The sequence below is a fragment of the Salvia splendens genome, chromosome 15 (genome assembly GCF_004379255.2).
Source record: "Salvia splendens isolate huo1 chromosome 15, SspV2, whole genome shotgun sequence".
Lineage (NCBI taxonomy): Eukaryota > Viridiplantae > Streptophyta > Magnoliopsida > Lamiales > Lamiaceae > Salvia > Salvia splendens.
The window spans coordinates 12,688,679-12,703,892 of NC_056046.1; the positions used below are offsets into that span (position 1 = coordinate 12,688,679).

Genomic DNA, 15,214 nt, shown 5'->3' on the forward strand with positions numbered 1-15,214 from the left:
TTAAGACAAGATCTTCCATAACAAAAGCTGAATAAAAACTTGAGTTATGAGTTATACAAAATCATAGTAGTAGAAAAGGCAAAGAAAATGTGGCTTAATTCCATGGTGCCTCTCCTTGCGTTGATAGAAGAATAAACTAGCAGTGCAGCTGCTTAATTGACCTTCAAAAATCAAGGCCAATCTCTTCTTCTATCACTATACACCATCTCCCTTACCTGAAGCCATATCTAAAAAGCAAGCTTCTAACTCCAACATATATATATATATATCCTTGATAATTAATAACAATAATTATAATAACTACACAACAACCATAGTATAATTAATTAACCCAAGAACACAATATTCATATATAGTAGTAGTAGCAGTATTATACTTATAAGTCAGTTTTTTACTTTTCATTTTTTCCAATCAATACAAACAAAGTCACCCACCACCCCCACAAAGAAAAAAAATGTAAAAAATTAGTAAAATTTACCACGATCCACCGCCTATAACCCCATTCCAAAATCCATTGGAATTATGATCATCTCGAGTTTGATCAGCATTGTTTGGAACCTGCTTCAAATCCTCAAATGGAAAAAGAAGCTTCCCATTTGCTTCCGGAACCCCCTGGAAGCTTCCATAGCCGCTCCCGAGCCCATCCAGCGAGAAGTTGAGCGACGGCTTGAACTCCGGCATCGGAAACCCCGACGAGTATGGATCTGCCGACGCCGTCATGAACGAGCTCAGACCACCCGACGTCGCCGCCGTCAGCAGCTCCAGCGGCGGCGGAGACGGAGAAGAAACGGCGGCGGCGGAGGTGAATGAGGGGAGGTGGATCATGTCGGTTAGGGATTTGAAATCGTGGTGGAGGGCGAATCCGAGGTTGAGATCGTGGGAATGGAGGATCTTATTATTAGGGTTTTGGGGATCGGGGAGTTTTTTGGGGAGAGAGGGAGAGGAGCGCTTGTTCTTGCGGGAGCCGCCGCCGACGGGGATGTTGCGGAGGGAGCCGCCTTCGGTCCAGTAGCGACGGCATGTTTTGCAGAAGTATCTGGGCTGAGAGAGGCTGTAGTTGTTGTAGTAGCAGAATTTGGTGTTGATGGAGTTGCAGCGAGGGCACTTCACTGCTTCCTCTTTCTGTGGTCTCATCTTCCTCTCCTTCGGGCACCCACCCATCTCTTCCATCTGCTTAGTCACCTGTAATTGTTAATTCTTAATTAAATTAAACCCGTGTTTTTACTATTTCTTTGGATGGCTTGCGCTTTTGCAGAGGATCACAAAAATATGATCTTTTGGAAAAGATGGAAAGTGAAGTGGGAAGAGATGAATTTGAAGGAGAAAATAATGTTATAAAATAAAGGTGAAGGATTTGTGTAGATGACCATATATACTACTACTCCTACATGCTAGGTGTTTGATTTCTTTTGGATTGAGAAAAAGCATGAATGGAGAGGGGGGGAAAGGTGATGGATGGATGGATGGATGTACCTGAGGGTGAGGAGGCCATTGAGCAGCGGATGTATCCATGGGAAGTGGAGAAAGGGAATGAGAGAGAGATTGTGAAGAAGTAAAAAAGGGAGGTGTGCTGTGCTGTATTGAAATGCAAGTGGCTTAAAAAGCAGGAAAGCGAATGTTTGAAATGGTTTGTGAACGTTCTACGTGCTTTACGCGTGTAGGTGTCAGCTCCTTATACTGTATGCATTCATTTCTCAATACTTGTGTTTATTTCGTACTGTGCTTTAATTTATCTTTTATGCTTTCAGAAACAAGGGAATTGTTATCCACTGTAAATTTCTCACGTCAATCAATGGTTTATAGTGAGACTACAGAAAGTGAGAACCAGGTAAATTCGCGCACACCAAATCTTCAAGAAAATGTCTACAACTAAAAAGGATTGCAAATAGGATACAAAATTTCCAACACTTCTGTTTCTCATTAAATGCAATCTATTCACAATTAAAACTTTATTTCGCATGTTTTTTTAATTGAACCCATATTCTTTTTAGTGATACTCCTTTCGTCCGTGATTAAATGTTACCGACACGAGTTTTAACAAATTGTTTGACTTTATGTAGTAAAGTAGGTAGAAAGGTTAGTAGAATATAAGACCTACTTTTATATATTGGTTTATAATAAAATGTGAGTGGAATGTAAGGTACTCTTACTAAATATAGTAAAAGTGAAATGAGACATTTATTGACGGAAGATGAAAAAGGAAAAATGAGACATTTAATAGCTGACGGAGAGAGTAGTTTACAAACCATCAACTCTATCCAAAAAAATTTGTTTTAATAGTGGATTACATATATTTTTAATACAAAATTAATAAAGTAAAAAAAATTAAAAAGAAATGTGATTGAAGTAATAAAAATTAAAACCCACTTTATTAGAGGAAGAAACTTACATAAATAGATAAAAACTTTTTTAATGGACGATTATAGTAAAAATATAATAAAAAGAAATGTGATTGAAGTAACAAAAAATAAAACCCACTTTATTAGAGGAAGAAACTTACATAAATAGATAAAAAAAATTTAATGGACGATTATACTTGGTTTCCATATTTATTTAGATCATTCATATTTTTTTTATTAATAGGGAGTCGTGTTTTATTTTTCTTTTTGCTTAAAATACATGCAAGCATCTATGAATAATCTAATAATTTTAGTGATATAATTTTGAATTGTTCTAGTGTTTCCTAAAATTTAATGATGTGGTTGATGCCAGAAATTAATAGAGCTAGAACCAACTTAGTTCACTTCAACTGCTATAGAAAGTACTTTGACACCACTGTTATAAATTTGATGTTGCAGAAATCTCGTACTAGGTTGTAGGCAACGAAATCGACATGTAGACGAATTAAAACCTATGAAGTTCAGATCAGAAATTACATTGCCACATGTTAAAGTCTAATTGGTGCCCCTTCGACAACACAATTTAAGATCGAGGCCTGTAAATAGAAGAATATTTGAAACCTTCAAACTCTCAAGCACTTAAACAGCACAAGTTACATCTTAAGCTTACATCCAGAAAAATCAAACCTTGCATTGTTCTTCATTGTGGCGATTTGTTTACATAGTTGGAACAACCTTCAATCTTGCCTCTTTAGCCAGAAAGCAGGAGTTAAGTAGTATATTACAAGTAGATAGCAAATAAGCAAAAAAGTATTGGTCGTCTGAAAGCAAAGGATTATTTGGTCACAACCAATGCACCCATGAGCAAGAAAATGTTACTCACTCGTCCCCCAATATGTGTCCCACTTTGACTCAGCATGGATTTTAAAAAATGTAAAGGAAAGTGAGTTGAAAAAGTTAGTGGTATGTGGATCATACTTTTATAATGTGAGGGGAAATGAGTTAGTGGAATGTGTGGCCAATTACCAAAAAAAATAACAGTAAAGTGGGACAATTAATAAGAGACGGATTAAAATGAAAAACGAGGACACATAATGGGGACAGAGGGAGTACGTTATTGTCAGTTGACATCAACAGCCAATCACACAGAAAGATACTCCCTCTGTCCACAAAATGTTGTCCAAGTTTGACTTGGCACATGTTTTAAGAAATGTGAAGAAAAGTGAGTGAAAAAAATTAGTGGGACGTATGTCTCACATTTATATATTGTTTTTATAATAGAATGTGAGTGTAATGAGTTAATTGAAAGTGTGGTCCATTTACTAAAAATGAAAAAAAAAGCAAAGTGGACAACATTTCGCAGACGGACCGAAATGGCAAAGCTGGACAACATATCACGGACGGAGGGAGTAGCTTCCTTGCACCCAAAAGTAAGAGATTCTTAGTGGATTATTTTGTGTTACTGTGATTATAAGAGGGTTTAAATTGAACCACATCAAATTTTCTACTAATAAATCTTGGATGAAGTTCTTTTCCAATAATTTGTCTTTGTGGATCGAGACTGCAGTGGCGTATCCAGGATTTTTAGTTTGGGGGTACGATATTACAATGACACATAACTTTAAAATCGTACTAATTATTTTTCCTTCTTTTTATTCAGTTCTTTAACTAAAATGTCTATTTTAAAAAAATTATTATGCATAAAAAACTTATAAAAGTATTATTACAATTTAGATGACTTATCTTAGATTTATACAGTATACTATGAAAAATTTATTTTAGCTTTTGTAAAATGTGCTATCTTTACCAAAAATAGGCTTTTAACTTGGTTGTGCAAAACTTCAATTATTAAAAAATGCACATAATGCATGCTTATATTTTCCAATGAAAAAATTTATTTTAATTCATAAAAGTCTAAAAACAAAGCCATAAAAGAACTAGGGAAGATGTAAAAAATAAAAAATAAGACTAGATAAATTTATCTAAATTATAAAAATGAAAAAACAAAGCCATAGAAGAGAGGTTAAAAAATTAAAGGCACTAGGGAAGATGTAAAAAATAAGACTAGATAAATTTATCTAAATTATAAAAATAAAAAAACAAAGCCATAGAAGAGAGCTTAAAAAATTAAAGATAGGTGATGAGAGTTAAAAAAACAAGCAGAAATTGGGGCTAAGGCTAATGAGGAATCAAACCCACAGCCCCACTTTGCCAGGGATGGCTATTGCCACTAGACCATTAACAGTTCATGTAAGAAAGAGGATTTCAATATGTATTATACGAAGTTTTGGGGGTACAATTGTACCCCCTTGTTCCTTACTGGATACGCCAGTGATCGAGAGTACGAACCTCACCAGATATGGTTGACATTGTACCCCCTTGTTGCTTACTGGATACGCCAGTGATCGAGAGTACGAACCTCACCAGATATGGTTGACATCGCATTGTTCTCTTTGCCCATTATTTGTACCTTGTGGGCAATGGGCATCGTCGATCATCGATTGTCTAAGATATTCCCATTGTACCTATAAAAATTGAGTAATTATCAAATTTTTGGTTTTGAAATTTTTGTTGGATATTAATTTGTACTGTATTATGTTTTATTTCATAGGAGTGTTTGTGTTTGTCGGTTGTGTGAGGTATGAATTATGCAATACCATGCATACTGAATCTAGGCATACCGACTTTGGTATTGCACGGGAAAATTTAGTATGCATGCCCATGAATTCATACCATGCATACTGAATATGAAGGTTACTTCCCAACTATCATGACGTTGAATTTACAAAATTACAATAATATTGTTTGTAAAATTACAATTTAATACTAGTACCAAATTTATTGACGTTTTAACAACAATGTTGAACCATATACTATAATAATTGAACAAAAATGTCTCGAACCATACAGTATACAAAATTATCATAAACTAATAAAAATATCTATCAATTTCTATTTTCGAATACCTAAAGATTTAACACATATATATTGATACATTATTTAGCATTAAAGCTAGCAACACAATTTCGCTGTCCATAAGTGGAAAATAATAATGATTTCGGACTAACCACGTATTCTTTTCATGATTGAAATTTTAATTTCGTAACTTTATGATAGTTTGGATATTAATCATAAGTTTGGCACAAGACACTATATGTAGAAGATCTTCAATGTGAAAACTTAATAACATATATATCCATTTACGCCAAACTCAAACTCATTTTTAAGTATATGCCACACTAAAAAGTAACTTTAATCTAATTATTTACACCAAATTTAAATTTTACACTATTTTTAGTATTATATGTCTCATAAAATTTTCCCAATAAAATAGAGTGGTGCACATTCTACAGTCTAATACTCCATTTAATATTAATCCAAGCAGATACCAATTTTTATACTCCTAAAGCCCAATATATAGTATTAATCCAAGCACATGCCATATTTATTGTACATAAAGCCCAATGTCTTAATATAACTATATAAGTCGTCAATATATATTTTTCGAACAACTTTCTATATGGACTTTTGGATCCTCTTATTTAATCAAGTTCAGTATATGGACACTAGACCCAATAAAGAACAGGCCCATTTGTCTATATTAGATTTCATTAGAGATGTCAGAATGTAAATGGTGATGGGAAAATGTCCGAAATATATATATATATATATATATATATATATATATATATATATATAGTCTATAAACCTTATTTAAAAAAATTAGCAGACCTATATTGAAGCCTAACTTAGGTACATGTGGGTATCATCTTCCCATGTACAATGCGGTGCTCTAAATAGATATGAAAGAATAAAGAAAGCAAATGTTACATCATTTTCAAACCATATCTAAGATAGGTGCTTGGACCACTTGAAAAAATCCAATACCTAAACCCTTTAATGAATTAGGTCCTATTCTGCCTAACACCATTCAATCTTTCTACCTATGATTATATTTTTCATTTTTTTTTGAAATTGTAAACATCTCGGCCGTTTATTAGTTTATTAAAAACCAGGGCTAAAATTCTCATCACAACTGAACAAGCTAAATACAATCATAATGAGAGAAAATAAATTTTAGCTTATGCGTGTGTAATTTCAATGTTGTTTTGAATTAATGACACATATTGCACTATTAAGAAATTAAAAGTCTATTAATTCTCCTATCAGCCTTATCATCAATGGCATCATTCATTCCGTTGGTAATAATTATTACTACTATTAATTTTCACATGTCTTGTGTTGTTGAGAGCATCCGCAGCGGTGGCGAAAGACGCCACCGCCGTCCGCGCCGTTGGCAAGGCGCAGGACCGCCGCCGCTGCAGCCGCGCCGCTGGCACGGCGCTGCTCGATGTATCGAGCACGTCCGTGCCAGCGGACGCACACGTGGCGCGCTCCCATTCGTCAACGGCATAGCCGTTGTGTTTAAACTTTTTTTTTATTTTTTTTTAAAAATCGGTATTTAATTATAAATAATGCTAAAAAATAAAAAAAAAATATTTTCCAAATCCCAAAAATATGGCCGTTTTTTTCCCGTTTTTTCTGAATTTTTTTGATTTTTTTTTATTTTTTTTTCCCCCAAAATCATCTATAAATACACACATTCATCATCCATTTATCACATCAAATCATCTCTCATTCATCTCTCATTCATAATTCTCATACAAACTATCAACACATTCATCACCCACTCAAAATCTCAAATGGATTTCACCCATATTATGGCGGAAGCGGAACGCGAAGAACAAGAATACTACGAACAACATCGTGCCGCTTACGAAGCATATGTCGCGGCGAATACCCCTGCTCCTCCTCCTCAACGAACCAGATCAAATCGACGGTACATCCATCGTGACCGGGAGGGAGCCCACGAAAGGCTCGTTGCCGACTACTTTGCCGACCAGCCGCGGTTTCCGGCAGATTACTTCAGGCGCCGTTTTCGCATGTCAAAGCGCTTGTTCATGCGAATTGTCAACACATTGTCCGCACGTGTTGAATACTTTCAAACAGGTGTAGATGCAGCCGGCCGGCAAAGTATCACGGCGTTGCAGAAGTGTACGTGTGCCATCCGACAACTCGCTACTGGGCAAACGGCCGACATGTTCGACGAGTATTTGCATATCGGTGAGTCCACTGGAATCCTATGTTTAAAGAATTTTTGCGAGGGCGTTCGTTCTGCAAGAAGACCTAATCAACCACATGTGGGCGAAATTCGGCAACGAGTAGTGTCATTTTTAATTTTTAGGATTTTAATTATGTAATTTTTAATTTTTAGGATTTTAATTATGTAATTTTTAATTTTTAGGATTTTAATTATGTAATTTTTAATTTTTAGGATTTTAATTATGCAATGTTTAATTTTATTTGTCATTTGTAATATTTATTGTGGGTTTTAAATGAATTTTAATATTATGGAAATGTTTTTGTGTAATTGAATTTTATATTAATTGTGCTCGTCCTTGCGGAAGAGCACAGTTGTGGGTGTTGTGCTCTTGCCAGAGAGCAGGCATGAATAGTACCGCCCGGGCCCACAACCGTGCCGCTGGCAAGAGCACGGTTGTGGATGCTCTGAGATTGTAGTACTTACTTTACAACGAGAGTTTTGCGTTATTATTTCATAATTAATTATGTTGTACGAAGAATTTTTCTAGCAGAAAAAACGTGGCCAAAGTATAAGAACATTGCATTCTTTTCTAGAGGGGAAAAAAGTAGAATCATACTTATCATGTTTAGATTAGCAATAAACCTACAAAGTAAAAGTATTATCCATTATAGTGAGTGCAAAATATCTCATAATGTGAAATAATTTTGCATGCCCATATACCTGCTTAGAGCATCAGCAGTGGCGCAGAATTCCCGGCAGAATTCCCCGTGGAATTCCCAAAAACACCTCCTGCCACGTCATACGGACTTCCTACTGCACTGTCACGTCATAAGGACTTTCCACTGCACAGTGGCGGACATCCCCAAGGACTTCCCGAAGGACTTCCCACAATTAAAAAAACCACAAATTCAAAAATTAAACAATTTCCGGAATTAAACAATTTACGTAATTAAAATTTCGACACATATAGGGAAAAAATTCCATTAAAAAAAAGTACATTTCACCAAATTAAAAAAAACATTTCAATAATTAAAAACTACATCAACGACAACCCCTCCGCTGCCATACTTCTTCAATAATATCGTTCTGGAGCCGAACATGCGTTTGTCTTTGGCGCATGTCGGCAAATGCACGGACTCTATCGACATCGTCATGGGGTATCCCATGCGTACATTGCTAGTGGTCACGCCGTGGCTTGGACCCGCAGCAGCATCATCATTGGTCCAATCAGTCGGTGCTGGACCTTCATCTTCGACAATCATGTTGTGCATGATAATACATGCGTACATGATGTCGGCGATGCTGTCAACATACCACAGCCGTGTTGGACCCTTCACTGCCGCCCATCGAGCCTGGAGCACACCAAATGCTCGCTCCACATCTTTGCGCGTTGCCTCCTGGTGACCCGCAAAATATATCTTCTTTTCATCTGCTGGGCATCTGATCGTCTTCACAAAGACATGCCACATAGGGTATATCCCATCCGCCAAATAATAGCCCATATTGTGCTGGTTGCCGTTGGCGACGAAGTTGACGGCCGGACCAACGCCCATGCACTGCTCGTTGAAAAGGGGCGACGACTGGAGGACGTTGATGTCGTTGTTAGACCCGGCTACTCCAAAATAGGCATGCCAAATCCACAACCGGTAGTCAGCTACCGCTTCAAGGATCATCGTGAGATTCTTGGCCTTGAAACCAGTAGATCACTTTCCAGGCAGCGGGGCAGTTCTTCCATTCCCAGTGCATACAATCTATGCTGCCTAACATCCCCGGAAACCTGTGCATATCCAGCAGAGCCTGACAATGCTCGGGGGTAGGCCTCCGAAGATACCTATCCCCGAATATCTCCCTAACGCCCTGACAAAAATACTTCAGGCAATCGCGGGCAGTCGTCTCGCCGATGTGGAGGTACTCGTCGAACATGTCGGTCACGCCTCCGTATGCCAGCTGCCTGATTGCGACAATGCACTTCTGAATCGGCGTGTGGCCGGGTTTACCAGCCACATCCTCCCGCACCCTGAAATACCCGTATCGACGCTCCAAAACGCTCACGATACGCAGAAAGAGCGGACGATGCATCCTAAACCGTCGCCGGAACAGGTTCTCCCCAAACCGTGGCTCCGGGGCAAAGTAATCCTCATACAACCGAGCGTGGGCAGCGAGGTGGTCCAGGGGTATTATAGTTTGACGATGGATGGGTCGAGGTACCGCTGGCGCCAAGGCCGCTTGTTCCTCCCTCTCTGCTGATTCCCGCACACGTGCATGAATCAGACGCATCATGTGTTCATAATGCCCACCACTACCACTACCACTACAATTACCAGTCATTCCGGATATATAAAAGAAATGTAGAGAGAGATACTCGTTAATACAAGTGGTGCGAATGAAATGAAGTTCAACGGGACGCATTTATAGAAAATAAAAAAAACATTTCATGCAATAAACGGGAATTCCGTGGGAGTCAACGCAATGGCGGACGTCCGCGCGGCGTCGCGGCGGAATTCAGCATAAACGCCGCGGAACTGCGGTGTACTCGGCGGAATTCCGTATCCTTGCATACCATGCACAATGGCGGACGTCCGCCGCGGAATTCCAGCACGCCGGTCGGAATTCCGCCGAGACGGGTGTCATTGCTGATGCTCTTAGATCCCTAATTGAGCTACAGTATTTAGGACGGTGAGATTTGACTAATTAAGTTTACAGCTCAATTAGGTAGAATATATACTACTACGTTGATTGTATCAATGCTTAAACAAGGTTGAATAATACAGCTGTTGACCTCCTCCACTCAACAAAATTCAAGTCAAATTTGCGCAACTTACCACGCCTAAGCCGACCACTCTATTTTTGTATTAAAAAAAAAAACTACAAGTCTGAATTTACTTACAATTGCATCATTTTTAAATGAATCACCTCTATGATCTAGCTCGAGATTTTCCGACATTCTAATTTACTATTTTAGCCCGACCTTTGAAACCTTTCTCTAATGACAATTTGTAGCATATTTCCACACTCTTCAATTTGTTGATGATTTGGAAAAAAAATAACGTGGTAGTCACAAAGTAGTGTCAAATTATGCTAGTATATAATATTACGCGTCAATAATGCATCACAATAAAAGTTCAAAATTATATAATTATATACTACTATGAAGAATGGGATGCTTGTATTCGTCGACACATGAGTAGAAAAAGAAGAGTAATTGTTTCTTTTGAGAGGCCAATTCACCTAATCATAGTTTCTTCGCTCGTACGGTATCTAGTAGTATTTCAATTTTGGTCATAATAATTTTCGATTTATCTTATATATACAGATACAAGTATATAAATACTACTATTATCATTGCACATGTATGTGACGTTATTTTGTTGCAGAATAGTAAAATTTAAATAGTCTAAACTTTGTTGTGAAGTTCAATTTATAGGTTTTTTTTTAAATATGTTAAATAGTCTCAAGTCTCAACTTGTTTTAGTTTATTTTTTGGCTCATGATGATATTTAACAATATCAGGTAAATTAATATGCAAAAAAATTCATTTTGGTTGTGATTTAAGAAAAAATTAACATCACTTAATTGTCTGTTCTTGTCTTATATATAATGCCAGTAGATAATATCGATCCACAAAATGGAACTAAAAAACTTAAGTTCATGCTCGATAGCACAGTTCGAGCTATTTATTTTTTAAAATATAATTGTAGCACAAAAATGAAACAAATTTCAATATTTAAAATATTTAAACAAAAAAAAAAGAAAATTCACTGAAGTACTATCTTCTTGACTCTTTTTTTCTGAATCAGGAAAGATGTGCTGTGATTGAAGTTTGGCAAGTACCAGGGGTGTTCGGTTTGCAAGATTGTATCCGGGATTAAATTTGTAGTGTGTTTGGTTCATAGGATTCAACCCCACAACTCAATCCTAGATGGATAATCATAGGATAATTAGTCATATCTAACCCCCTATGACTAAAATAATCTCACAACTCAATCCTAGATTGTATTTTGGTATTATTTTATCTTGTAAACCGAACTATCACCTAAATGAATAATGAGTACCAAAAGGCTACCGACTTGCAATGACATGACTAACGTTCTAATTATGCGACAAATGGAAAAACACTCAAAATGGCGGAGATTTTATGTTCTAGTACAATTTATTATTATATAGAGTAGTACTAGTATATACTATAATTAATATAACGAATCATACGTACGTAATATTTATTTTCAAAAAAATAAACTTCGAAAGTTAGATTTGTCAACCACAATAATGGATAATAAAGCAAAATTAAATGATACTATAAAAAGTAGATAAAGGAAAAAAAAATGAAGTGATGGTGATACGTAGATACATACATGGAAAAATGAAAATTGAGCAACGTGAGTGCATAAATTGATGCCACAACTGAGTGGATCACCTATTCAAATGGTGGAGATGAAATTTAAGTGGTATCACTTTGTAGCTATTTTGTTTGGTCCAAGTGTGATTTAGTTAATAGTATGCCTCAAATTAGTTTCAAACCAAACATTATAATCCATACCCCACAAAATAACTCACTATATTATTAGGTTGGCAGTTGGATTTATTGATTTCTGTCGGTACGAGGGTCAGCCAATCGTTCGTTGCCGGGCGGTTTCTAATTGAAATTTTCATTACTACTTTTAAATAAAATCGATTATATGGAGTACAATTTATTTTTAAAAGAAATTGGATCGAATACATAATCGTTCCTACTTCACAAGCGATGAGAAATTTAAAACCACGATAATGACAACATAAAATGGATAAGCCACCCTATATATTCCTCCCAAGTGTTTGTAAAATTAATACGCATACCTATGCATATTATTTATTATAATTATTATCATTTTCGCAATTAATTAGGCATGTTACAAGACAAACAGGTAGTGGAGTATAATATTTTGTAGTAAGATTAAGAATATATGAAAAAGAAAAACGAATTAATAATGTTGCCCAAGATATGTATCAATAGCTTAGTGGGATCCTCCTCACACACTATATATGTCCTAATTTTATTTTTATCCCAATTAATTAAGGAGTGTACTTCAAATCCTCAAGCTTCTAATTTTTAAATGATGTTGGACTAATCTAACGTAGTAAACTAAGTTTGAGCGACTCTCTCAGATAATCCCACCAAATGCAAAATATCAAATCCAGGTATAGATTTCTCATGGATGATTTAGAATCTGATTCAATCTTTATACAACAATCCAACCTTAATGTTGGGCACCAATTTTGAAATTTTAATAGTAGTGACATGCTAGCCACCAACCATTAACTATATTATATTTCCGGTGACGAAATAAGTGGGCTAGTTGTCAATTTGATTACTAAAGCAATTTAATTACTTCAATATCCATCATGTAATACCGTTTGAGAAATTAAGATGATACAAAACAAAAAAAATTAAATTAAGATTATAAAATTCCAGTGGTTCCAACTTCCAAATCTCGGAACGAAAAATAGAAGGGAAATTAAAAAAGTAAAATAATGGTGAGGCGAAATTGCGGGAGTTTATTGCGATACAAATTAATAAAGGTAAATGAACTTGTTGCAGAAAATAAAATGTTATTGCATTTTATACATAAATTTCGGGAAGTAGTTGAAATAAAATAATACATACCATAAATTAACTTCATAGGCTTCATTAACCTGTATAATGTTTCATCCTACAGTCGCAAATTGGAGTAACTAATTGTTTGCTTCAATAGACCACAATTTACGTGGTTTTACATTAGTTGTACTTTTATTGGTTTGCGACTATGGACCATTATTCTTCTAGTACTCCACTTTTTCACTTTCCTTTTATTTTTTTAGAAAAACTCTAGAAAGAAAAAATCTCATTCTTATTTTATAACTTCATATACACCACAAAAAATTTACTATTTTTTAAGGACAAAAAAATCGAGACACAATTACTTACGTTGGAAAAATTTTAAAAATAACAACAATTTAGAACACAAAAGAAAATTGTTTTTAAACTAAGAACAAATTAACTTAATCTTTTATTTTTTTAGTACGCTTCTATTTGCATTTTTTTATTTTAGTTGGAACACCAACATTGAAAATGCATTTTAAAACATTGGTGATATATTTAGAAATATAAATTAGCATCATAAGTGCATTAAAAATGTCCTTAACGATTTTTTGTTATTGTAGTGATATAGTTGGCAAATTATAAAACACATTAGTCTGCATTTCCTATATTGTGGGTGACAAATTGTATACATTGGGTTGTTATCAAATCAATAGATAATGACCAAACTTAGTAGAGTTTAACATGAACGGATATATAAAGAAAATTTTCAACCTGAACATAAATTCGATTTGTTACCTTCAAACTCGAATACAATCCATACACAACACAAATTGAACTAGTTAACGTCATTATATAATATGGATTGACACGACTTAATAACGTCCTAAACCTGATTTAGATGATTAAAACCTAATATTGCACGATTAAACCTGATTTACATAATATAATTCTGATTTACACAACTAAAATATGATTTACATAATTAAAATGTGATATTACAAATTAAACCTAATTATTAAACTTGACTTACATGATAAAACCTAATTTGCACGTTTAAATCTAATTTACACAAACTTAGAGATAGAATAAAAGTAATTTTTTTAAAATAAAAATAAAATACTAATAATAATTTTTTTTAATACTCCATGTTTTTCAAATTCAACCCAACTTAACCTGAAATTCTAGGTTCTTAACGAGTCACTATGATAACAATACAAACTTAATAAAATCTTTAACATTAATATTATGTGTGTTTATATCGAATTTTTAAGTCGTATTTACATAAAAAAAATTATCAGTTCTACATCTACTTCACTAAAGAGGTTTTGATCCAGCATCCAGCCAGAAAGACAGAAAGAAAAAGGAAAAAGATCCAGTTACAGTTGCTCTCACTTTTCTTGCATACCAAAAATATTTGTTAGGATTGCTGTGGGCAATCCGACAAACTTTGAGTAGTGATTAAGTTTAGGACTAAATATATAAATGCATATGAAAATTAAATTGGACCGTAAGCATCAAAACTTTGCATTTGAAAAATATACACAATTCAAATTACTAAAATACTGTCAATTATTTCTCGATTAAGTTCAATTATCTATAAAAACAATTTTAGTTGCTCGAAATGTTATATATTTAAATTTTTTTTGTTGTGTCCTTGTTTTCATCTGCATATAGTTTTTGTAAATACTGTCTTTGTCCATAATCCAACATATAATTTAACTTTTTCATTTTAATCTATCTACCAAAATTAAATTCTTGTATCTATTTATCATAACTTTCTTTTTCCAGTGATATATTTTATCTTATTTTATTTTATTAATGTATCCGTATTACCCTGTTGAGATTATTTTTTATAGACCGGTCATAAATTTAAGTTGAATTCATTTTCGCATGGCCTATGTCATTCAACATTATATGTTCAAAGTCTTTTGGCGGTCAACTTCATTGCTTTGAATATTGGGAAATTATAAAACAAAAATGGTTGTTTACTTGTTTATAATTTATAATATGGTCTTTGGGAAAGTTGTAAAATTGCGTAAATGTTGAAAATATATAAAAAATGCCAGATTTTCGGAAGAGAGTTGCAACAATGACGTCAGCCTATTATTTAACCCGGTAAATCCTTAAATGCGCGGGGGGATCCCCTGTTGTGGTTAATAACACAGCAGGGTGTGCGGTGCTTAAAACGCACAAGTCTACAAACTAAACACAACA

General features: G+C 34.8%; 1 protein-coding gene across 1 annotated transcript; it reads right to left on the reverse strand.

Annotated features, from left to right (window-relative positions):
- Positions 1-1,630, reverse strand: LOC121767703 (dof zinc finger protein DOF4.6-like). The gene is made up of 2 exons (XM_042164028.1): positions 1,474-1,630; positions 1-1,182 (listed from the first exon to the last, which is right to left on the reverse strand). The coding sequence occupies exons 1-2, from the start codon at positions 1,510-1,512 to the stop codon at positions 475-477; spliced, it is 747 nt and encodes a 248-aa protein (XP_042019962.1). The 5' UTR covers positions 1,513-1,630; the 3' UTR covers positions 1-474.
- Positions 1,631-15,214: the final 13,584 nt, after the last annotated feature.

Coding starts and splice junctions, on each gene's coding strand:
- LOC121767703 (XM_042164028.1), bottom strand. CDS start 1,512: ATGGATACATCCGCTGCTCAATGGCCTCCTCACCCTCAG. Junction 1,183..1,473: donor AATGGCCTCCTCACCCTCAG/GTACATCCATCC, acceptor TAACAATTACAG/GTGACTAAGCAGATGGAAGA.